This window comes from Papio anubis, chromosome 4 (genome assembly GCF_008728515.1).
Source record: "Papio anubis isolate 15944 chromosome 4, Panubis1.0, whole genome shotgun sequence".
Taxonomy (NCBI): domain Eukaryota; kingdom Metazoa; phylum Chordata; class Mammalia; order Primates; family Cercopithecidae; genus Papio; species Papio anubis.
In genome coordinates this window covers 11,974,455-11,998,447 of record NC_044979.1, presented here as the reverse complement: position 1 = coordinate 11,998,447, position 23,993 = coordinate 11,974,455, and the positions used below count along the sequence as shown (strand labels likewise).

The 23,993-nt window shown below is 37.7% G+C and overlaps 1 protein-coding gene across 1 annotated transcript in view; it reads left to right on the top strand.

The window, feature by feature from the left end:
• The window catches only part of CNTNAP2 (contactin associated protein 2), a 2,167,939-nt gene that overhangs the window by 614,314 nt on the left and 1,529,632 nt on the right, over positions 1-23,993 (top strand). Inside the window, exon 2 of the mRNA XM_031664956.1 lies at positions 16,143-16,253. Coding sequence (XP_031520816.1) covers positions 16,143-16,253 — 111 coding nt within the window. The remainder of the gene's footprint in view (positions 1-16,142; positions 16,254-23,993) is intronic.

The following is a 23,993-nucleotide window of genomic DNA, read 5'->3' as shown; positions in this document are numbered from 1 at the left end:
CTTTTTGATTCTTCTTTCCTGATTTGAACTTTCGGGACTTGAATCTCTCCTGTCCTTGCCTTTTTAAGACCAGAGTTAAGCTTCAACTTGCTCATTTCAAAAACCTCCTACTGACAAGCACTATCAATTTGCTACTCATCACTGGGGATGATGGCAAAAATGACCCAATCAATTTTCTGCCTTCCGTTCCATCTAAAATGAGTGCACAGCCACATATGTGTGTTGAGATGACTTATTTTGTTTTTGTTTTCTTTTGGATGGGTATAGTTTTTGATTTGTTATAAAATCCTCCTGAAAACAATTTTATTTAGAAATTAAACATTATCAATACTATATATCAAGGCAAGCAACTGTCTTTGGAATATAATATATCCTGGAAATCAATGCAACTTGTTTTTACCTTTAGATTACCCCCAGATGCCCAGAGCATTTCTTTACTGGTGAAATACAGAATTCTTCATTCAAGTGACCTGGGAGGAAGGGTCAGCAGTGACCTAAAAAGTATTTCTTCTTGAAATAAGGGAAAGGTGTGTGTTTAAAAACAGAGGCATCAGAAAGGGGAGGATGAACAGATTATATTTTTAAAAAAATAGTGAGGCCAGGCACAGTGGCTCACGCCTGTAATCCCAGCACTTTGGGAGGCTGAGATGGGCAGATCACCAGGTCAGAAATCAAGACCATCCTGGCCAACATGGTGAAACCCCATCGCTACTAAAAATACAAAACAAATTAGCTGGGTGTGGTGGCACGTGCCTGTAATCCCAGCTACTCAGGAGGCCGAGGCAGGAGAATGCCTTGAACCAGGGAGTCGGAGGTTGCAGTGAGCCGAGATCATGCCTCAGCACTCCAGCCTGGCGACATAGTGAGACTCTGTCTTAAAAAAAAGAAAAAAAAAAAAGGTGGGTGAGAGCAAGGTCCCTCAGAAGTTATAAATGAATGGGCATTAGTGCATAGCTATCTTTCTTTTTCAGGTTACCCCTTATGGAAAAAGGTTCACAGTTACCATAACAACAATTAATAAAGCCATATTTGCTGGAAAAGTCTTATTCAACAGCGAAGTATCACAGTAAGAGAAACGAAGCTTAGTAATTTAATAAATAGATATAAAAATAAACCTTTGGTAGTTTTGCCTGAAAGAAGGACAGTGAGTATCTTAAACGTCTTAGGGAGTTTTTACAAGTGCTCTAGCCCTTGCTTTCTGTTTTCTAGTTAAGCAAACTTTATTGCTTTAACCAATGAGTTACAGAATCTGTGACTGGTAATTTTAGTCAAAAACATGAATTCAATTAGATATAAAGATACAATCTTGGCATATGTTCTTAAAGGAGTCAAACCTCCTCTCTTTTGATAAAGAAGGTAAATGAGTCCAAGTCCATATTTTATGGCCATTGCTCAGTGAATGACTGCACACTCTATTCAGTCACCCACATAAGAAATCAGTAATTTTTGTTATTCTTCTTCCTATTACTTCTCACATCTGGTTGAAAAACAAATTCAGTCACCTTCCAAAATATCTTTCACCAATGTCTTCTCATCATTCCACTGCTACTGCCTTCATTCACCTCTGTATCACTTCTAATTTACCTTTTTTTTTTTTTTTTTTTTGAGACAGGGGTCTGGCTCTTTTGCCCAAGCTGGAATGCAGTAGCACAATCTCAACTTACTACAACCTCTGCCTCCTGAGTTCAAGCCATCCTCCCACCTTAGCCTCCCAAGTAACTGGCACTACAGGCACACACTATCACGCCTGGCTAATTTTTGTATTTTTTGTAGAGATGGGGTTTCACCATGTTGCCCAGGCTGGTCTCAAACTTCTGAGCTCAAGTTATCTGCCTGACTCGTCTTCCCAAAGTGCTGGGGTGACAGGTGTGAGCCACCACACCTGGAGACTTCTAATTTACATTGCTGTATAATAGTGTCCAAGTTTCTAGAACATTCCTCCAATGATGGCTCCACCACACAGATGTCAATGTTTCGTTTCTTCTAAAATGTAGGTATAACCATATCATGTAACTAACCCCAATGAAGGAGCTGTTTCAGTGGTTTCTCAAGGCCTACAGAATACAATTCATATTTATTGTGTGACATTTACTAACCTGTGAAGCCTTGAGTCAAAGTTACCTAGATTCAAACATAATAGATATCCAGCACAGATTTTTTGAAAGAAAAATGAGAGCATGCCAAACAGGATCAAATGAATAAGATTGTTCAGTTTGCCCTTGGCGTTTGTTTTTGTTCGTCTGTTCTGTAGATTCAATGATCATCACCCTCCATACATCTACTGTGCATTCATTCTGGGCACCTGTCACTGTCCCATATAAGAAGTAAACAGAAGCAAACAACACAACCCTTAGGTCCACCCTAATAGGGTTAATAACTCATGGTAGAGTCAGATATGAAACAAGTTAATACACAGATGAATGCAGAATTACTAATTGTCATAATTGTTTAAAAAAAAGAAAAGAAGTGTGTTCCCTGAAAAGAGAGGAAGGTAGACTAAATTTAGTATAAGCGATGGTGAACTCAGGGAAGCACTCGCCTCCTGAGATTTGATGTAGGACATGATCAGTTATCCAAGAGAAAACTGGGAGAAGAGCATTTTAGGCAGCGAGAACAAGTATGTTTGCTTTGTTGTTGCTGCTGTTGTTGTTTCTGTTTGTTTTCGTCTCATTCCTTCTCGAAGATGCTATACATTCCCATGTTTACACTTTATCGTGATATTGACTCTGTTGCCTGGAGTGCTCTTCTCTGTCATTTTATATGTAGTGGAATTGTTCTTATCATATCATGTTTTTGGTTTTTTTAAATATTAAAACTGTCCTTACCCCTTCAGGCAGAACTTACTTTGCGTCCTCCCTTTATTCACTCCTTTCAATTGAAATTTTCCCACTGCTTATAGCGAACTGGGTAATTTATTTTTCTCTAGAAGACAAACCTTCTAGAAGGGGGATACAACTTCTTTATTCTATTCAATAGTAGGTCCTCTGTGTTATTGACATGAGGAGAAATGAATTCAGATTATTGGGAGACAAAGGGGAATATTTTTCAAGTCACCACTTCAAAGGATAGTATGTGACTCAAAATCTAAATATATTTAAGAAAGATATGGTTAAAAAAATTAATGCTAGATTAACAGAAATTAAAATAAATGAATGTTGTTTTAATATAGATCCTTACATTTTTTTAAGACAAATTTATACCCAGGGGAATAAATATTCTCCAACTTATTTTCCTTGTTCATTGGAGACAAAAAGTTGATTTGGATTAGTTAGAATCAAAACCTGTTGTGACAGCCCTTATATAGAAATTTTAATAGAATCATGTCTGGATAGAAAATAACATGGTTTACATTAAACTTCCACTTTCAATCCAATAAGCTTGGCAAAATATCACATTTTATCTTGTTGGAGGCTTCCATTCTTTGAATGTTTCTAAAGTCCAACTCGTAGAATCCCTGGCCGGGCATGGTGGCTCATGCCTGTAATCCCAGCACTTTGGGAGGCCAAGGTGGGAGGATCACGAGGTCAAGAATTCAAGATCAGCCTGGACAACATGGTGAAACCCTGTCTCTACTAAGAATACAAAAATTAGCCGCACGTGGTGGTGCATGCCTGTAATCCCAGCTACTTGGGAGGCTGAGGCAGGCGAATCGCTTGAACCCAGGAAGCAGAGGTTGCAGTGAGCCAAGATCACACCACTGCACTCCAGCCTGGGTGACAGAACAAGACTCCATTTAGGGAAAACAAAAAACAAACAAAAAAAGAATCCCTGTAGTAGTCTATTCTCACACTGCTATTAGAGACATACCTGTGCCTGGGTAACTCATAAAGCAAAAAGATTTAATGGACTCACAATGCCACATGGCTGGGGAGGCCTCATAATCATGGTAGAAGGTGGAGGAGGAGCAAAGTCATGTCTTACATGGTGGCAGGCAAGGGAGTGTGTGCAGGGAAACTCCCCTTTATAAAACCTGCGGGTTTCATGACACTTATTCACTATCATGAGAACAGCACAGGAAAGACCTGACTGCATGGTTAATTACCTCCAACTGGGTCCCTCACACGACATGTGGGAATTATGGGAGCTACAGTTCAGATGTGATTTGAGTAGGGACACAGCTAAACCATGTCAATCGCCTACAAAGCCCAGCAAAGCTGGCTTCCATCATAGTCTTCTGCAGTCTCTCTGGCCACTTTCCTTCCTGTTTACCTCATGCTTCTGCTCCATCCTCACTGGCCTCCTAGGACCCTTGAACATACCCACCTTGTTCCTGCTCCTGAGCCCTTTGACTTGGGTTTGTTGTGCTAGAATCGGTGCTCCACAGATATCAGATAACCCTATGGCTTTTTTTCTCTTTTCCATTAAGTTCTGCTAAAAATGATACCTTATCAATAAGGCCTTCTAAAACCTCTAATTTCAAGTATATTTATCCATTCACTAATCATCTTCCTGTCATGCCCTATTTTCCCTATAATTAACACCATCTGAAATACTGTGTATTTTTTTATTATTTACTATAATATAAAACTGTAGGTTGTTTACTGTTGTCCCCCAACTGTAGGCACTCTGTAAATCATCATTGAAGGAAATGCATATTATCTTTGCACTCAGCATCACTGGGTAGTTAATACTATTTATTTTTCAAATGTTATAAAATCAGTATATGTTAATTGAAGTTTTTCCAAGCTGTAGAAAATAGAAGAAAATGAAAGTCAACAATTACCTAGCAATCAGTACGGTACCATGATTGACATTTTGTTTTACATATTATTTTAGTAATTTCTTTACCTATATCTATTTCATAAAATGAAGATCATATTATAAATACTATTTTATAGACTACTTTTTTAGTCTACCATGCCATAAACATTAATCAATTGAATAAGGATTTTTCTACAGCTTCACCCTTACTGGTTCTAGAGTGCTCCATTATTCACTCTGTACATCTTGAATGCATGGCCTAATCTGAAGTTACTTAAGCCAAGTACACTGGGAAGATGCTTACCCACAGCACTTAGTTATTTAAAGCTAAGTGGGTTAAGTAGTCTAGGAAATAGACTTGGTTGTCAATAAGTACATTGCTCATTGTTAAATACTAACTTTCAGTTAACCAGTTAATGAAACCAGATAGTCAAAAACTGCAACATTTACCAGTGGGCCAATAAAGTACAATTCAAATGAGCCCTGCCCTTAGGAAGATTGTCAATCAAAGCTTTAAGAGTACTCAAGTTCATTTAGTCATATTGCAGTTGATCTTGATGATCTTCAGATTATTGGTTTATTAAAAGTTCTAGGTAGCTTGATCTTCTTATGAGACTGTAGAATTTGAGTTAAAAAAAGAAAAGTCTACTGTCACCACTGTGTTAGAGATGAAAACCTCTGCCTAGCTCCTGGGTGGTGATTCAATTTTTGAATACTGTTTCCTTTTGTTGCATGAAGTTATGAAATTAAAACTTGAATTTGTTTTCCAGATTACACCAAGGGTAAAAATTGTTTTATATTATTTTGTATTCGAGAGGTTTTTTTTTCTTTTAAATTAGAAGATCAACTTCGAGGAGACAAAAGCTTAATTTAAAAAAAAAAGCCTCACAAATCTATTTCATTTCCAGTATATTACAGTTCAGTAGATAATTTGAAACTGATTCATCTGTTATACCATCTGTCGGAAATATGCTGCAGCTGTTAAATGTCCAGCAAAATTTGAACTACGTCTCGAAGTAATTTGCCCTTGGTACATGCAGACCAGACAATTTTTTATTTGATTTACAACCAAGATTCCTCCAAACATGACTGATTTTCTAGCTATACTACTTTAATTTCATTATTATTTTTAAACATAACTATTAGACAAACCAAAAAGGAAAATGAAAGAAACCTGAACTAATTTTTAAGATTAAAAATATTGAATTTATTTATTGCCATAAGCTATTAAAATTGCATTGATTGTGTTCAATATTTTTCAAAATATATGAAGAGTTCCTACTGTGTGCTCTACATTCTGCATATTGGGAAAGAAAAGAAGTTCTCTTCCACAAGAGAGGATCATCAGCAGAGAAATCAACATATAAACCAATATTGATCATAATAGACTTTCAATGATACAGAATGAAAACATTAGGAACACCAAAGTCTTATGTTCTTTTTAGGACTAAAAATAGATGTAAAAGAGCTAACTCACAATAGTCAATAGCTTCAAGTCTCAAAATACTCATTTGCTGGAGCCAAGATATTTAAAAAGTTCTAGAGTCATGTACTGTACTGATGAGTTAGACAAACCCTTTATATAATTCAGGGGTTCCAAATTGCAAGTCATTTTAAGTTGTTGAAGATCAGAGGTGATATTTCTTATGTGGGATATAGTGAAGTAGATCTATGTGTCAGATCATGGGATGAAGCCATTTCTCTTTTGCAATGCAGATTTTAAAATGGAAAATACAAAAATATGTCTTGGAACCTAAACAGATGAAGTGAACACATCTCAGTAGTCAAAACTAGGAACCACTTTGCCTTGCTTGATTTTAGATGGATTTATTTCTTATCATTGTCAGTAATTCATTGATTCAACAGCTCTCTGTAAGGTTGTGCTGCATGACAGATTTTGAGGCTCTGGGAATACAGAGTGGACAAGTCAGGCACCTGCCTTCCTCTCACGGTATTTACAGTCCAATCAACAAGAAAAGTGATAAATTAAAAACAAACTAGATAATTTCAGATTGTGGTGGATACTGGGAAACAAAACAAGACAGTGTGATAGAATAGCAAGCAGTGTCTCAGGAGAATGAAAACAGGAATTGAGCTGGTTAATTTAGATGCACTGGTCAGAAAAAGTGAAGGTGGTATTTGAGTCAGAATCAGAGTGGAAAGGAACCAGCTCTTTGAGACCTGGTACAGAGAATTTTAGCTGGAAAGCAGAGAGGATGGAAAGGCCTTTGTGCAAGGGTGTACTTGGTGTGTCTGAAAAAGAGAGAGGAGAGTGAATCTAGAGCTTAGTGACCCAGAGATGGAGTGAAATAAAATAGCGCCAGAGATATCTTCAGGGCCAGACCATCTCAGACCCAGTGGAGCTTGGATTTTATACTAAATAAGAGGGGAAGCCATCAGGAAATCTTCAGGGCATGGCAAAATCTAATGCCCAGTTTTAAAAAATCCATCTGACAACTGTGAAGAAAATGGATTGTAAGGAGATAAAGATGGAAGCAGGAAAATAAGTGCCCAATAAATATTTATTGAATGAATAAATGAAATAAAGTTGATGTATTTTGCTGAGGCTATTCAATGTAGGCATATCCATTAAATTGCTGATTATAAATGGGTTTCTCTGAGAACATCTACTTAAATCTGTGGAAACCTCTTTCTTTCAGTTAAAAGATGTGGGTCTGATTTGGCACAGAAAATACTGAAATTGCTGCAATATTATTATACAGGGTAACATTTCACGTAAATTCTTGGAATCAAAATGAGAAGTGGTGAGAACAATTTGACAACGTCAATATTATTAGATCTGCATAGCCCAATGCAACGTGTACGATTTTACATGAAGTCACTATAGAAGCCATTTGTCCCAGAAAACTAGACTTCAAAAGTACAGGCCTTATAATCGGGTACAGTTTGTCTTTTGTCCTGACTTGAATATCCTTTAGCTGTGAGATCTGAAGCCTCCTTATCTATAAAATGGTAATACTACCCATCTCAGTGGGTTACTGTGATATCTCAATGAGATGACCCACTGAAAATATTTACCTGCCTATCACATAAGTATTCAATAAATGATTGCTATTACTATCAATTGATTTGTTGATTGCGGTTTAATGATCTCTGCCATCTGTATATTCATCATGGTCCAGATTGGAAGGATTGAGATGGGAGGTGGGAAGGCTGCCTCATTCGTGCTCACCACTATAATGCCTATGGTAGCACATTGGGTTTTGTCTCATTAAATGAAAAATGAAATAAAAGAGTAAATGGGGTCACCTCTATCTAGTAGGAAACAAGAGAGATATAGTAAAAAGAAAAAAGGAAGGCAGATGAATTTATTTTATTCACTTAGGAATTTCCGCTGTGTGTCAGATAAGGTATGTCCAATCAGTTGATTTCATTCCAATTCCATTATCTTTAGCTTTTTCCCAAATTAGCATTTGATGACAAACTAATTGTACTTCTCTTCATGATCCTTCTCTTTGATAAGTTCTTTTGTGAACTTATTTATAGACTCTATGAGAAAATAATTAAATCTCAATGCGATTATATGACCTGTTTTAGCAATGATCTAGCACTCTCGTATTTTCTGTGCAAAGTTAATTACCTCTGCCACACACAGCCTAATGTAAATAATAAAAGGTCTCTAATGTAAAATGAAATATATAAAATGAAGCCATATTTGTATGGGAATTTCTTTCTTTTTTTGTTTTTTTGAGGCGGAGTCTCGCTCTGTCGCCCAGCTGGAGTGCAGTGGCGCTATCTCTGCTCACTGCAAGCTCCGCTGCCTCCCGGGTTCACGCCATTCTCCTGCCTCAGCCTCCCGCATAGCTGGGACTACAGGCGCCCATCACCACGCCTGGCATTTTTTTGTATTTTTAGTAGAGACGGGGTTTCACCGTGTTAGCCAGGATGGTCTCGATCTCCTGACCTCGTGATCCGCCCACCTTGGCCTTCCAAAGTGCTAGGATTACAGGCGTGAGCCACCGTGCCCGGCCGGGAATTTCTATGATAGATCAGTAATTGAAAAGGTATGTAAAAGACCATATTGTAAATGTTTTTTGTTTGTTTGTGTGCGTATCTAAATATCTGTTATGTTAAATGTTGCATCTGTGTATATGTAGTATGAAGACTAGTAGTAGCGATGACTTCTATGGATTATTAGGTTCTGTCTTTAACTGTATTGTATGAAATTCTACAGGAGCAAGAGAAAGATGTCTTATTTTCCATAGCAAAGAGTAGTCCAGGGAAGCTGGAGCAAGAGATACACAAAAGCAATGTATGAACCATAAAAATGGGAGGAAAATATGGTATAAGTGAAGATATATAAGATGGATTGAGGCCGGGCGCGGTGGCTCACGCCTGTAATCCCAGCACTTTGGGAGGCCGAGACGGGTGGATCACGAGGTCAGGAGATCGAGACCATCCTGGCTAACACGGTGAAACCCCGTCTCTACTAAAAATACAAAAATTAGCCGGGCGCACCTGTAGTCCCAGATACACGGGAGGCTGAGGCGGGAGAATGGCGTGAACCTCTCCAGCCTGGGCAACACTGGGCAACAGAGCAAGACTCCGTCTCAAAAAAAAAAAAAAAAGATAGATTGAGTAGCAGTCAATGGGTTTTTTGCCCTAAGAAGGAGCATACATTTTTATAGCATATTTCTATAACTCTCAATGTTTAACCATTGATTTTATATTGTTATGATTTAAAAATCGAGAACAACAGGGTCAAAACAGGAAGAGGACTTTCGAAATAATGGAAAAACTAAGGAAACTTTGGGTAAGATAGGATTAAACAAGTTGCCCAAATTTATGTTGCTAGGAATAAACTCTAAATATTTTGACTCTAAGGAGCATACTGCTACCTCTGAAAGTCACACCTTTCACCAAAAAATCGTAATTATACCACGTTAAGTTAAAAAATTTTGACCCTCAACTATGTCCAAATATTTATTATAAATATTGGAAGAGAATATCATATTCTGTTTCTTGTACTTCCTACACATTATTAAAGAAAAATGTGTTATGTGACAATTAGAAAATGTAAAATATAAATTAAATTTAGACAAAATTTGGCTTGCAGGCATCAGGAGTAATTTAAGAAGCTCTGGCCAAACCTCCCAACAAACGTGCGTTCTGCTTCCCATTCTGCCTTGTTCCTTATGACTAAAACTATCTTGAATTACAAGCTGAATGACAAGCTCTTCTCTGGCTTCCCAGGTAGCACAGCGGTTCCTCAAGAGATCTTTTGTCTTCCCCCGATGTCCATTTCGGAGTCTGGCGTCCCATCTCAGTGCTCCAGGACTGCACCTTGCCTTCTGCTCCTGAGTGTCCCAATGCTGTCTGCCCTCCCACATTTCTGACCGTCATTAGTTACTGCATTAACTAGTGACCTTGAAATGGACATCATGGGGAAGATAAAAGACCTCTTGGAGGAACCGCTGTGCTGCTGATGATGGAAAGGAATAGTCATAGCATGTGATGCAGGGTAAATGTGTAGGTAGAGGTAGAGTAGCTCCAACTTCAAAAGGTAGAATTTGAGTGTATATTTAAGACCACAGAGTGATGTGTTCAACTCAGAATGTGCCTTTTGCCATGGATTTTTTCCTAACATAAAAATCAGGATGTTATTGCTAGAATTTCTGTTCGGCTAGCACTGTCTTGTTCTTGAGTCATTTGTTGTTTTCAGTTGTTTTCCTCCATTAGACTTATGTTACCAAATGGGTCATATAAAACATCTACTTGAAGTGTTATAGCTTAAACATATATTGTTTTGTGAAAAATTTTCAGACAGTATATTTCAGCAAAGATGCATTTGAAAACCATACTCTCGTGTCAATTACATATATTCTGAAGTCCTTTAATCTTGTAAACTCCTGCCAGTATCCCTTGCCAATAGCCAAACCTCTCAACTGTATCTTTTAGGTAAAGGGCAACAGCTATTTCATGTCTATTTGCCAATAATTTTCTCTGCTCCAGCTTGAGTTAGTACAGAATTCTTATAGCTAGTCTGCCTTCATGATTGACTGAAATTGTGTGAAAATAAAACTCAAGGCCCATCTGCTCTTCTAGTTTTCATCCAAGATTCCCTGGAAGGGAAGTGCACTGGACACCAAATATTTGCCATCGCTGTGTATGGCTGTAGTTTTGGAAGACATCCCAGTGTGGGAAAACACGATACCGGATTATTTCAAATGTTAGCTCTCTTTTTCTCTCTCTCCTTCCCTCTTTTACTATTATATAAAAATTCTAACTTTCTCCAGGGATTTGCCTGATTGCCTAGTATTTAATGTCTGCAGGAGATTGAGATACATGTTTTAGCACAACAATAAGCAGACTTTTTAGAATGGATAATGAGTAATAACCATTATTACAGTTGGAAATAAAAATGGATAGTATATTGTAATAGTCAGTATGGCAATACGTGCTTGCGTGGAATGCCGCTACAACCATCTCTGGGAAATTTCAACTTCATTGTGGCCTCTTTCATGTTGCTTGAGGTGTTCCCTTTTTCTAAAATTTCCCTAACCCTCTTTCCACCTACCTGTAATCTCTAATTTCTTCAGATTCTATTTGTTATTTATATGGTATCTGACACTCTAAGTAATCATTAATCATTCTGATTCCTAAGTTCCTTCAATATTTGTTATACTAGATAAGAGGTGGGGAAACTTACTCTGTAAAAGCTCAGATAGTAAATAGTTTAGTTTTGTGGGCCATATGATATCGATTGCAATATTCTACTGCTGTGTGAAAGTCATCCGAGACAATACATAAATGCATGATGTGTAACTGTGCTCCAATAAAACTTTACTTACAAAAGCAATCTGTGGGCTGGATTGGGCCTGCAGGCCATAGTTTGCTAACTCTTGATGGTTGACACTATTTTGGAGTTTTCAGAGCTTGAGAGAAACGTAGTTAAATTTCCTCATGTTACTGATGTGTCACCTGTAGGAAAGGGGTGCATTGACATATTCAAGGTCACACGTTTATGATGGAGCTAATGAGCAACTCAACTAACTAATTATGAAGTCTAATGAGCAACTTAACTAACAACAACCCTACATTTCTAGTTTATTTGTGACTTTTAGTATTTCATTTTCTTCTAGTTAGCATTGAATTTTAAACCATTTTGTATTACTCTATCGTTACTTCATGTTTAATTACTTTTTGTAGATTCATTTGTTACTGCCACTTATGGAGGAATAGACCATATATTTGTATGTGTATGTGTGCATATATACAAATGGAATATAGCAAAGTCGAATTTTATATATATCTGTACACACACACACACATATAATCTGTCTGAAGTAGTGAAAACAGCAAAATGCAATGTAAGATCTCAATAAATATTCGTGATTAATGTCCTCCAGGAGAAAATACAGTAATTGTTGCATTTTTTAGCTTAGTAATACGATTATAGATTATGTTTTAATTTGGAAGAACGTGAGATTGCTAGTGCCTTACATTCTGATAATAATTTTGCAGTCACATTTTAAAAAAAATGCTTATTTGCCCTGGTCTTCACTAATCTCAATTTAATTCTAATTGTTATTCTGAATAATTACATAATTTTTTCAAATCATTACTTAATTTTTAAATTTTTAAAAAAGGATTTTTATTTGATTTTTTAAATTAGCAAAAAATGTAAAATTTGATACTCAGATGATCAATTTGTTACAGAAGTCAATTTGTTTAATGTAATAACTCTAAACTATATTATGGTTTTATAAATGCTACATTTAAATTCCAAATTTAAATTAGCTATTGGATCATTTAACCAGTTATCGACTTAGTTTAATTACATTCAGTGCAACCATATCTAGGCATTGGATATTCAGTTTTAGAAAATGTGTTATGCATTATTATCAAGTGTGAGCTAGCCTGACTGAGCAGGTATGGACTAGAAAAAGGTTTTCCTAGCATGGTCCTGATGATTTCTAACGTAGCTTTCTTCCTCATTTTCTTCATATTTCTACTCAAATACTACCTGATCATGTTGTCAAGGCTTGCCTTGAGAAGTCAGCATAAAATAACAATTCTCTTCCTCTCCACCTCACCCCCACTCCCTGCCCACTGTTTTATATTTAATGTTCCTTGTTAGTATTAATTACTAAAACATACTATAAATTTACATTTTTTTGTTGTTGGGATGTTTCTTCCCACTAAAGCATAAGCTCTACAAGGGCAGGGCATTGTTAATTTCGCCTTCAGCTGACTTCAGTGCTTGGCACAACATAGACACCTGATGCATATTTAAATGAATGAAATGAACACGAGTGAATGTTAGCACATTTCTAATATAATGAGAACATTAGAAAGAATGTTTACTCCAATTAGAGGCAACACTTATCTCAAAAATTATAAAAAGGTGTAAATCAAATGTATCAGAAAGTAGGAAAATCAAGGATGTATATTTGTGCTCACTTATAGCTAAACAAAGTAGTTGTTTTCGATTAATATGAAACCCATCAGTTTAGATGATAGCTTTGTGAATTGATACTTTTAAAACAAATTTTATGTTCTTTACATCCCTTTACATTTAACTTTCTGGGGAACTTATTTATACACACATGTCATATTTCCCAGAGGCACTTGCAGTATAACTAAGAAAAACAAGAAATTTTAAAAATATTATATGAAGATGGATTTGTTCATTTTAATTTCCAATTTGTATACAATTAAGTGGTGAGATAATAAATAATAATTCATTTCTCCAGTATCATTGGGGACTTCACTTAAGTGAATTTACAAGAAAATTAGTTTATTCTTTCTGTTGCTAAGTTATTTTTGCTTATAAATTTCTGAGAGAGAAACCATTTTTGAATATATAGAGAAAAACTTTCTGTCTTATTAAACAGAGTTCTGAGCATAAACATTTGTTGGGAATTTAAGACCACCACTCTAAAAATTAAGTGTTGCAGCATGTTATAATATAAGATCTTGCTTCCAGACACTTTGAGGTTCATTGGGTTTAGTACATTCATTCATTTATCCTACAAATGTTTTTAGAGTACGTGCCAAGTACCACTGTTCAGATCACTGGAGAGTAAGCATTAGGCCAACTATCTAAAACTTCATTTCAGATAGAGCTTTCTGTCTAGTGGGAGAGAAAGGCAACAAAAAATTAAATGAATAACAACATAACATGTCAGGTGGTGCTAAGGGTTATGACAAAAAATAAAGCAGGGTGTGGATACAGAGACTGATGGCAACAAAATGCTGGGTGAACTAGCAAAGCCTGTCTGCAGTGGCAAAGGTGACATTGAGCAGAGACCTGTGACAAGAGAGGATACTTGGACTAGTAATTGCAAAGGCTTACAGCAGGGGCAGGCTTGTTTTGAAAGGAAAAGGAGGGGCCAGGCGTGGTGGCTCACACCTCTAATCCCAGCACTTTGGGAGGACAAGGCGGGCAGATCGCGAGGTCAGGAGATCGAGACCAACCTGGCTAACATGGTGAAACCCCGTCTCTACTGAAAATACAAAAAAAATTAGCTGTACGTGGTGGCACGTGCCTATAATTCCAGCTACTCAGGAGGCTGAAGCAGGCGAATCGCTTGAACCTGGGAGGCAGAGGTTGCAGTGAGCCGAGCTCGCACCACTGCACTCCAGCCTGGGTGACAGAGCGACACTCTGTCTCAAAGGAAGAAAGAAGAAGAAGAGGAAAGGGGCCATGGTGGCTAGACAGGAATAGACAAGGACCTGTGGAAAGAGATGAGAATAGTGCTGTGGCCATCATAGGCCACTGGGTGGCAGGGTGGCAGGGGTTGGTTGTGGGGGGATGGGGGGGACTTTGAACGGTATGCCAAATTGAGAGCAGGAGGCAGAGAACAATTTGAATACAGCAGCCACATGTTCACTTACAGTTTAAAAAGTGTTTCTTCAGCTGCTGCGGACAGAACTATAGCAGAGTGAGAGGGGAAGCAGGAAGACCACACAGTGTTTTGTACCAGAGAGCTCTGGAAGCTGTGTGTGCACGATCTGTAGCTATGGAGTTGAAGTGAGGCAGTGGGACTTGAAACATCCCAGTATCAGAAGACATAGCCCTCCATGCCATCTCCCAGAGAGGGAGGGTAGACTCAGAACAGTCCTGGCCACGTTAACATTAGAAACACTTAGGCATTGGCAAAATGAGAAAGATCCATCAAAGGAATCAGAGAGCAAGCAGCTAATGAGAAAAAAGAGAAAAAAAAATGTTAATGACATTATAAAAGCCAAGTGCAGAAAGTGTTACAAATAGAATTGAGGTATCGCCCGGTTCCAGTGCAGTTGATTGGTTGAGTATGATGGGAACTGATTAATTTTTCTGTCAGTAATAATTTTCAAGTTGGTGATTATTCTGTCTTTACTTGCTGATGTCTCGTTCGTTCTTTGTTTCTTTCTCTTTCTTTCTCTTTCGCTCTCTCTCTCTCTTTCTCTCTTTCTTTCTTTCTTCCTTTCTTTTTTCCTTTCCTTTTTCTTTTCCTTCTTCCTTTCCTTCTTTCCTTTCCTTCTTTCCTTTCCTCCCTCCCTCCCTCCCTCCCTCCCTCCCTCCCTTCCTTCCTTCCTTCCTTCCTTTTCTTCCTTTCATTCCTTTCTTTCCTTTCTTATGGTGTTTCTCTCTTGTTGCCCAGGCTGGAGTATAGTGGCGCGATCTTGGCTGACCGCAACCTCTGCCTCCCAGGTTCAAGCAATTCTCCTGCCTCAGTCTCCCGAGTAGCTGAGATTACAGGGATGCACCACCATGCCCAGTTAATTTAGCATTTTTAGTAGAGATGGGGTTTTTCCATGTTGGTCAGGTTGGTCTTAAAATCCCAACCTCAGGTGATCCACCCGCCTCGGCCTCCCAAAGTGCCGGGATTACAGGCGTGAGTCGCCGCTCCCAGCCTCTTTTTTCTATTCTAGTAGGAACACGTAACATGAGATCTGCCTTGATAAGTGTGCATGATTATCTAGAGGTATAATATTGCACACCAGATCTCCAGAACTTAGTCATCTCACGTAACTGAAATTTTATACGTGTTGGTTAGCAACTCCCCATTTCTTGGTCTTTTGACTTGGTAGGAGTCCTCTTTGTCTTTCCACCTCCAACCTTAGTAATTCCAGTGCTCTGTCCCTATAATGTATAAATACCTGAAGATTTCCAGGAGATGCCCGATACCAAAGCTTATTACAGGAACAAGCTCAATTTGACTCATGATTCTCAGATAGCAAGGCTGAGGTGAAGCCCTTCGGAGTAATGCCCTTTGCTCTAGTTTTTTGTTTGAATATCAGGGTTATATAAACTGCTCCTGTGTTATATTACATTTTGGATAACAGAAGTGCCTAAATTCCTTTGCTAAATATTGTTTCAAAGGCTTATAAAAGACATACCAGATTCAATGATTATTTTAACTAACACATACCAATAATTATTTAGAAATTGTTATTGAGTGTCTCTCTCCCTCTCTGTCTTTTGTTTTCAGAAAAATGTGATGAGCCACTCGTCTCTGGACTCCCCCATGTGGCTTTCAGCAGCTCCTCCTCCATGACTGGTAGCTATTCTCCCGGCTATGCCAAGATAAACAAGCGAGGAGGTAAGCCAAATTTTGATTCATTTATCAATAAACATGTTAAATAAGAACATGTTATATTTACAGCCGTATATATATATAAAATCACACAACAGATGTTGGCAGATACCAGAAATCATTCTTGCCACTTCTATTAAAAGATCCATAGAAAACATTAACCTTTCATATAATCTCCATTGGGGAATAACATAGGAAAACTTAGGCTGGAAGTGAGAGATACTAAGTCAAAATGAAAGACATTTTGAAGTTGTCTGGGATAATAAAGTCAAAATGGCATAAACATTTGGAGTTAAAATTCCTATTAATCAGAAAATCATTTAGAAAGATGTAAAAAGGAATCGACTCCCACAATGTGTACAGTGTATTAAAAAGAGCACTTTGTATTTACTGTATATTAATGTAAAAACTTAGTTCCTATTGAAAATGCAAATGACCCTTATAATTTTTCCTCCAGTACCCAGAATGTGCCTCTATTATAAAATCTGTGTGAAAAGTAGTTAGATATATGCAACTACAACGTGAGTTCTTGATCTTAAATCATGGTATTTGTTAGTAACTGGAAGTTTCCAATGTTCTAGCAATTCACTGAGAGTAAAAGAACATAATTAAGGACAGAAGCAAAACACTTTTGCTTCAAAGGAACACTGGTACAAATATCAGCAAATGGCAACTTAAAAAGGAAAGAAACAATATTGTCTTAGATAAATATGAATCAACAAACAAAGACCATGATGTTTAATTCCGTAAAACAGGAATGATGGTTGACACGGGCTTCAGTGGAGAGGGATTAAAATTAGAGATAATCTGTTAAAAGGTACAAAGTTTTAGTTAGACAAGATGGATAAGTTTTGGGTATCTATTGTGTAGCATGGTGACTGTAGTTAATAATATGTTGCATGCTTGAAAATCGCTAAGATAACGGCTCTTAAGTGGTCTCACCATTTACAAAAAATAACTGTGTTGTGATGGATGTGTTAATTATCTTGAATTAATTATTTCACAATACATGTATCAAAACACCATGTTGCATACTATAAATATATACATTTTTTTGTGATTGCACCTTAATAAAGCTAAAGGAAACTAAGAAATGTGAAATCATAAAACAATCTAGAATCAACCAATTCTAGAAATAAAAAAAAATAAAAGGGAATGAATATAGGAGGAAGCAAGGAAGGGAATAAAGGAGAGAAGGGGAAAGGGAGGGAGGGAGGGAGGAAGGAAGGAAGGAAGGAAAGAAGGAAGGAAAAATGAAAAAAGAGAACAGGAGGAAACCCAAAAGAAAAACAAGAAGAGGAAAAAATAAAGGAGGAAGAAAAAATACTGCATCAGAAAAGAAAGGTTTATCAGATTTACAAAGACCAAAAAAGAGAAGAAAATAGATAAGAAAAAACTAGCCTAGTGTATACAGAATAATATATAAGGTATTCACAGAAGTATGAAGAGGTCTCAGTTAGCAAAAAGACTTGGTGAAAAAGTGATACACAAGCAAAGGTAGAGGAACATGACAAAAATGCAGCTTTTCTGTAACATTAGTATATATTAGCTCATTTTTATAACCTGATATTCATCAGGCTATGGACATGAGAGACTTGTTGAGTTACTATAAGTTATCAAAAATTCTGCCTAATGATGTTGAAGTAATATAAATTTTATTTCTCTCTCATAAAAGTCATTGGAAACAACTATTAAAAAATGAATATAGACAGAAAAACATGAAACAAGGAACTGGCCATACCCAAAAGGTATGCAGACCTTCCCAGGACTAGGAAATCTAGGACAAAATATGAAAAAGATATACCATATAATTCTGGTCCCAAGAGAATGTACTGTTCCCTAAAAGAAGTGCCATAATACCAAGAGACATAAAGAACCTGTGAGGAATGGAAGCAGAGTCAGAAAATGTTGCTTTCAAAAGCTTTGAGTGAAAGTATGACTGAAGAAGATGATTTGCTCAGTAAATTTGGGCAAGTCAGGTTCTATCAGGCAAATAGCACTTCAGGAATACAAATGAGACAATCTAGTCACCAATGAGAAAATGGAAAGTGCACAATAAAGAAATTGTGACCACATGACTGGTGTTGAGCAGGGAACCCATTTCCATATACGACCTCAACTAAACAATGCAGGTGCTATAGTTGTAGGAGAGAGTATAGATGTTATAGGCACAAAAATTTAAAAGTGTCAATTATGGGAAATAGAGAGATGTGGGAATTTTTTCTTTCTAACCTTTCAGAGCAGCAGGCTACCAGATGCTGAAACTTCAGGTATAAATTTATTTTGCCTTTGATTTTTTTATGGGAATTAATGTCTTTTACTATATATATATATATATATACACATATATATATATATATAGGTTTTTTGTTCTCATTTAATTCTAGAAAAGTTAAATTATTTTATCTTTGCTTTAACATAATACAAGATACCACTTTACATCATTTAGAGCTAGTTGTGTATTTATCTACTCATATAGAGACAGTCAGATATCTGATATTAAGCTTCCAAAATGTTGATATATTTTTTAACTTGGATACTGGGATTTGAGGAGTGTCTTTACTTTCCTTATAGTAGTTTTGTCTGTAGTTTGTAGACTATATATTTATATCTGATAGCTAGGTAGGTAGGTAGGTAGGTAGAGAGAAATAGAATGCATTTCCAGAAAGACAGATGTTTCAAAAGCAAAAATCTATAAAACAAAAGTTACAGTTTCTTAACTGTGTGACCCGAAGTTCATCTCTTTTGGACTATTGATATACTGGATGGTCATACATTAGGGTGAAATTCTCATGTTGGGAAAGAAAGTGTTGTCTGTCCTATAGATATAGGTTTACACTTTGCTATAGCCCATTTTATCAACATTTGTTACGTGGGGAGGTGCCGCCACATACTTTTTGACTCTTAAAGACTGCTTTGCTTATCAGCGTTGTGCTGTCCGTAAGGACATATAACTCGCCCTCCCCAGCCCTCTCATTTTTGCTCCCTAATTTTTACGGATGGTGAGGTAACTAGGCTATATCTTCATCCTTTGTGCTGCTCTGCCTCTGCAGGTACAGACAAGACACATACGTGTAGGGCTTAACCCTTGTCGGCCACGTGAGTGTGGGGCAAGGGAACTAGCATGAGAAATGCAGGTTATAGCCTCTCCAAGGAAAAACAAAAAGAAAGTCATATATAGTTGTTATAATACAAAACATTTTTTTTTTTGAGGGTCTCGCTCTGTTGCCTGGGCTGGAGTGCAGTGGCGTGATCTCAGCTCACTACAAGCTCCACCTCCTGGGTTCCAGTGATTCTCCTGCCTCAGCCACCCAAGTAGCTGGGATTACAGGAGAGTGCCCACCATGCCCAGCTGATTTTTGTATTTTTAATAGAGAAGGGGTTTTGCCACGTTGGCCAGGTTGGACAACAAAATATTTTATTCCACTCTAAAATTTATATGCAAATACCCTTGGGAGAAGAGACATGTAGGGTGAAATTCATGATAACATATACGTGGCTAATAGCCTGCATTGAGAGAAAAGAGATTTTTTTCTTTAAGTATAGCATGATGTTATATATCTGGAAGATATAAAGAAGACAGAGAATTCCAAGCAGAAAAAAAATACATGAGCATTACAGAATCCAGGAATGTTGGAGATACATTTTCTTAATCTACAAGTGGCAAGAGTCATCTGATACACTATATAGGCATCTGAAAGTGAGAAGATCATATACTAACAGAAAAATATAAGAATGTAACCTACTAATTATACAAATGCTGAAAAGAACAAATTCAGTTGAGCATTATGTTGATAAACATTGGCTTTAAGTTTTATTATTTACTTAAATGATATTCCTAAAATACATTTTGGAAAGAGACTTCATAAATACATAGAAAAGCACCGTATAAATGCAAATATTCAGATGACAGATAGTCACATATTTGTGAAATTGAATTTAGTTTATGGGTCTCCACAATACAAATCCATCTGCTATAATCTTGATGTCAGGGACCAGTACGTGGCAAAAGTGGGGAGGAAATGCGACATTTAAATGAAAAATTCATGTGTAATTCTAACATGTCTTTTGGAGCCCACTGCTTTTAGTTTGTTGGTGCTGTTGTTGTTTTGTATCAACGCCTTATTCCTGTGATCTGTGTACTGATTTATCCCCACGTTTTTAATCCATTGAAAGCTTGTGTCATTCTGAGTTAATGGCAGTTAGATGTGTTACTCTTTCCAAGGTTAGCACAGATACAAAACCTTTGAAAGTCTGAAACAGTGTATCTCTTACCTTGTTTTTAATATAGAATTTTATAGATTATACACTGCTTTCATCTGTGCTCTAATTGTTTCTCAATCTTCATAACAACCTGGTTAGAAAGAATGGTAAGTTAGAGATGCCAATCAATTCTTCTGCCAAACTTTCAACCTTGTACTTCATATGCCATTTATAGAAATCAGCCCTTTTCTCCTGCCAGAAGCACAGCCATCCACCACATGGCCCAGGTCTCCCTCCACTACCACAGAGGCTTAGCGAGAACACCTGATCTCAACGGATGCTATTAGAATCTCTCTGCTTTGTTAGGTGACATCATTTTGGGAACCCAGGAGACTACTGGGGAAACGATAACAGGCTATGTGTAAACTAGAAAGAGAGAAGAGGAGAGCAGATGCTGGGGAAGAAGGGAAGGCATGAGTCCGGGGAACCTGCACAGAGAAGGACGAATCAAGCTCTGGTTTCACTCACAGCCTCTTTCAGGCCCCTGTTTCCAGCTGGCTTAACTTCTGACTGTACTTCAGCTTGAGTCTCTGAGATGTATCATTGCAGTTCTAATAGTCACCTCCTCCTGTCTGAGCTCATTCAAGTTTTTCTTCCTAGTTACTAAAGGACTTTTGGTCTTAAAGAAAACACAAACAAAAACTAGTTATTATCCCCATTTTACAAATTCAAATAATACATATAGAAACCCCAAAATACATCATTAGTTTCTAAAGTAGCATAGTTAGGGAACAATGGCACAGGAAGAGGGACACAAATCCATGTCCTCTGCTGGAACCCGACACTCTTTATATGTGATTATATCAGATGAGGCAATATCAGTGCTGCCTTTTTTAATTAGCCCAATGATGGGGCCTAAAGTGAGTTTGAAGGTTTCAGTCAAGTTTGATGTATTTATGCTTATATAGCCAGAGAAACCCAATCATGCAATCTCAGCATTTCCCAACTAACGTAGATCCTGAATAATTTTCTTTCTTTTCACCTTCCTGCCACTTATTTTTACTTAGTAGATGCTTCTAAGAATCTTGTTTGTTGCTTCCTCAAAGACGTTTCCTCCTATGTGTTTTCCCTGAGTAGTTTCTCCCATTTTAAGAATGTGTCATCTTCTCTCTTAAACCAGAGGGCAGAAGGTTGTGGTGGTGATGTTGCTTTAATATCAGTTTTCCTCTATTTCCTTTAGCAGGGAGAACACATTACACCTGCAGGCCACATAATTAATAATCACTTATCAAAGGAGTATGTGAATAACAGATGTTTGGAGAGACTGCTGGAATAGATCTCTTGAAGTTCCTACTTGCATCTTAAAGAGAACCACAGTCCTTACCTTTCCTTAAAAGATACCACTTTATACTAGAATGATTTCTAATCTTTTGGGTATATACCTAGTAATGGGATTGCTGGGTCTAATGCTATTTCTGGTTCTAGATTCTTGAGGAATTGCCACCCTGTCTTCTGCAATGGTTGAACTAATTTACACTCCCACCAACAGTGTAAAAGTGTTCTTACTTCTCCACATCCTGACCATCCTGACCAGCATCTGTTGTTTCCTGATTTTTCTTTTCTTTTTCTTTGAGACAGAGTCTCACCCTGTCACCCAGGCTGGAGTGCAGTGGCATGATCTCAGCTCACTGCAAGCTCTGCCTCCTGGGTTTATGCCATTCTCCTGCCTCAGCCTCCCGAGTAGCTGGAACTACCGGCACCCGCCACCACACCTGGCTAATTTTTGTGTTTTTAGTAGAGATGGGGTTTCACCATGTTAGCCAGGATGGTCTCGATCTCCTGACCTCGTGATCCATGTTTCCTTACTTTTTAATGATCACCATTCTTACTGGCATGAGATAGTATATCATTGTGGTTTGATTTGCATTTCTCTAATCACCAGTGATAATGAGCTTTTTTTCCATATGTTTGTTGGCCGCAAACCAACTCAAATGCTCATAAATGATGGACTGGATAAAGAAAATGTGACACACATACATCATGGAACACTATGCAGCTATAAAAAAGGAGTTCATGCCCTTTGCGGGGACATGGATGAAGCTGGAAGTCATCATTCTCAGCAAACTAATATAGGAACAGAAAGCCAAAAACTGCATGTTCTCACTTATAAGTAGGAGTTGAACAATGAGAACACATGGACACAGGAAAGGGAACATCACACACCGTGGCCTGTCGGGGGTGGAGGGCAAGGAGAAGGAGAGCATTAGGAGAAATACCTAGATGACAGGTTGATAGGTGCAGTCAACCACCACGGCACATGTATACATACCTATGTAACAAAACTGCATGTTCTGCACATGTATCCCAGAACTTAAAGTTAAAAAAAAATTCACTAAAGCCATAGTTTCCAGTTTAATTTTTAAAAATTAACATAAAAAGACACCACTGAAGTTAATAATCGCCACCATGCCTTGATGCCACAGCTTGCTCAGATAATCACTGTAGGCTGGTGTCATTTTCCACTTCCTGTTGGCGAAGAGGAAGTTCTAGTGATTAGCACGACTCCAACCTCTTCCCTAGTTAACACTTGCAGACGCACGTCCAGCTCCGGAAACATGCTGGGCTGCCTCTTACAGGCTCCCAGGCAGCTCAGCAAACAGTAATGGCTTACTCTACTCTTGAGAAATCCATTGTTCCTGCTACTCCTGGAAAGAAATTATTCCCTTTTTTCCACTCTCAATCCTCTTGTCTCTGAGTTACATTTATAAAACACCTTATTTCCCGCTGCTCTTTTGTTGTTCTCCTTTTTGCCTTTAAATATTAGAAGGATCTGTCACAACTAATTAAATCTAGAACTGCAGCAGATATACTATAAACTGGGAACGGAACCACAGTGTGTCCATGAGGGCATTGTCCGTCTGTGTGGCCTAGCGCCTCCTGCTGGTGCTCTTCTGCTGTCTCTAGTCCCTTAGTACTCCTTTGTTATGTACATAAGCCCACTCATGACAGCCTGAATCTGCCACACTAGGCAGTATTCTTAACCTTAATTAGGAAGCTTTTCTCTTAGAATATAACGTTAAGGCTTAAATTATGAAGTAAAGTTCCCAATTGATGAGATTCTGCCCTATTTTTGCAGCTTCCATTCCAATGTTTTTCTTCTTTTCCTTTGCCAGCCTCTACCATGTAGTACTTTAAAAAATTTGCTCCTTTTCTCACTCACAGATAATTCATTATTACTTAAGTATGAAGTAATCGGTGAAGTGTTACCTCTCTTAGGACTATTTGCCTTTTAAAAGCACATCCTTGGGAGCAGAAAAATTCAAAGAACTGGTTTTCTAATGGAGCATTTCAGGATATTTGACAGTCCTATTTTGGCTGGTCATACTTCTTCATCTTCAAATGGCTCTCCTGGAAACACCTGCTGATTTTGTTGGCTCTGAGGCAGTGCTGAGCAGTAAAAGGAGAGTGGCTTATATTCACGCATAACTAAGTTCCAGTACTGAGCTGACCAAGGACAAGTATGGGATTAGTCAATTATTTAAA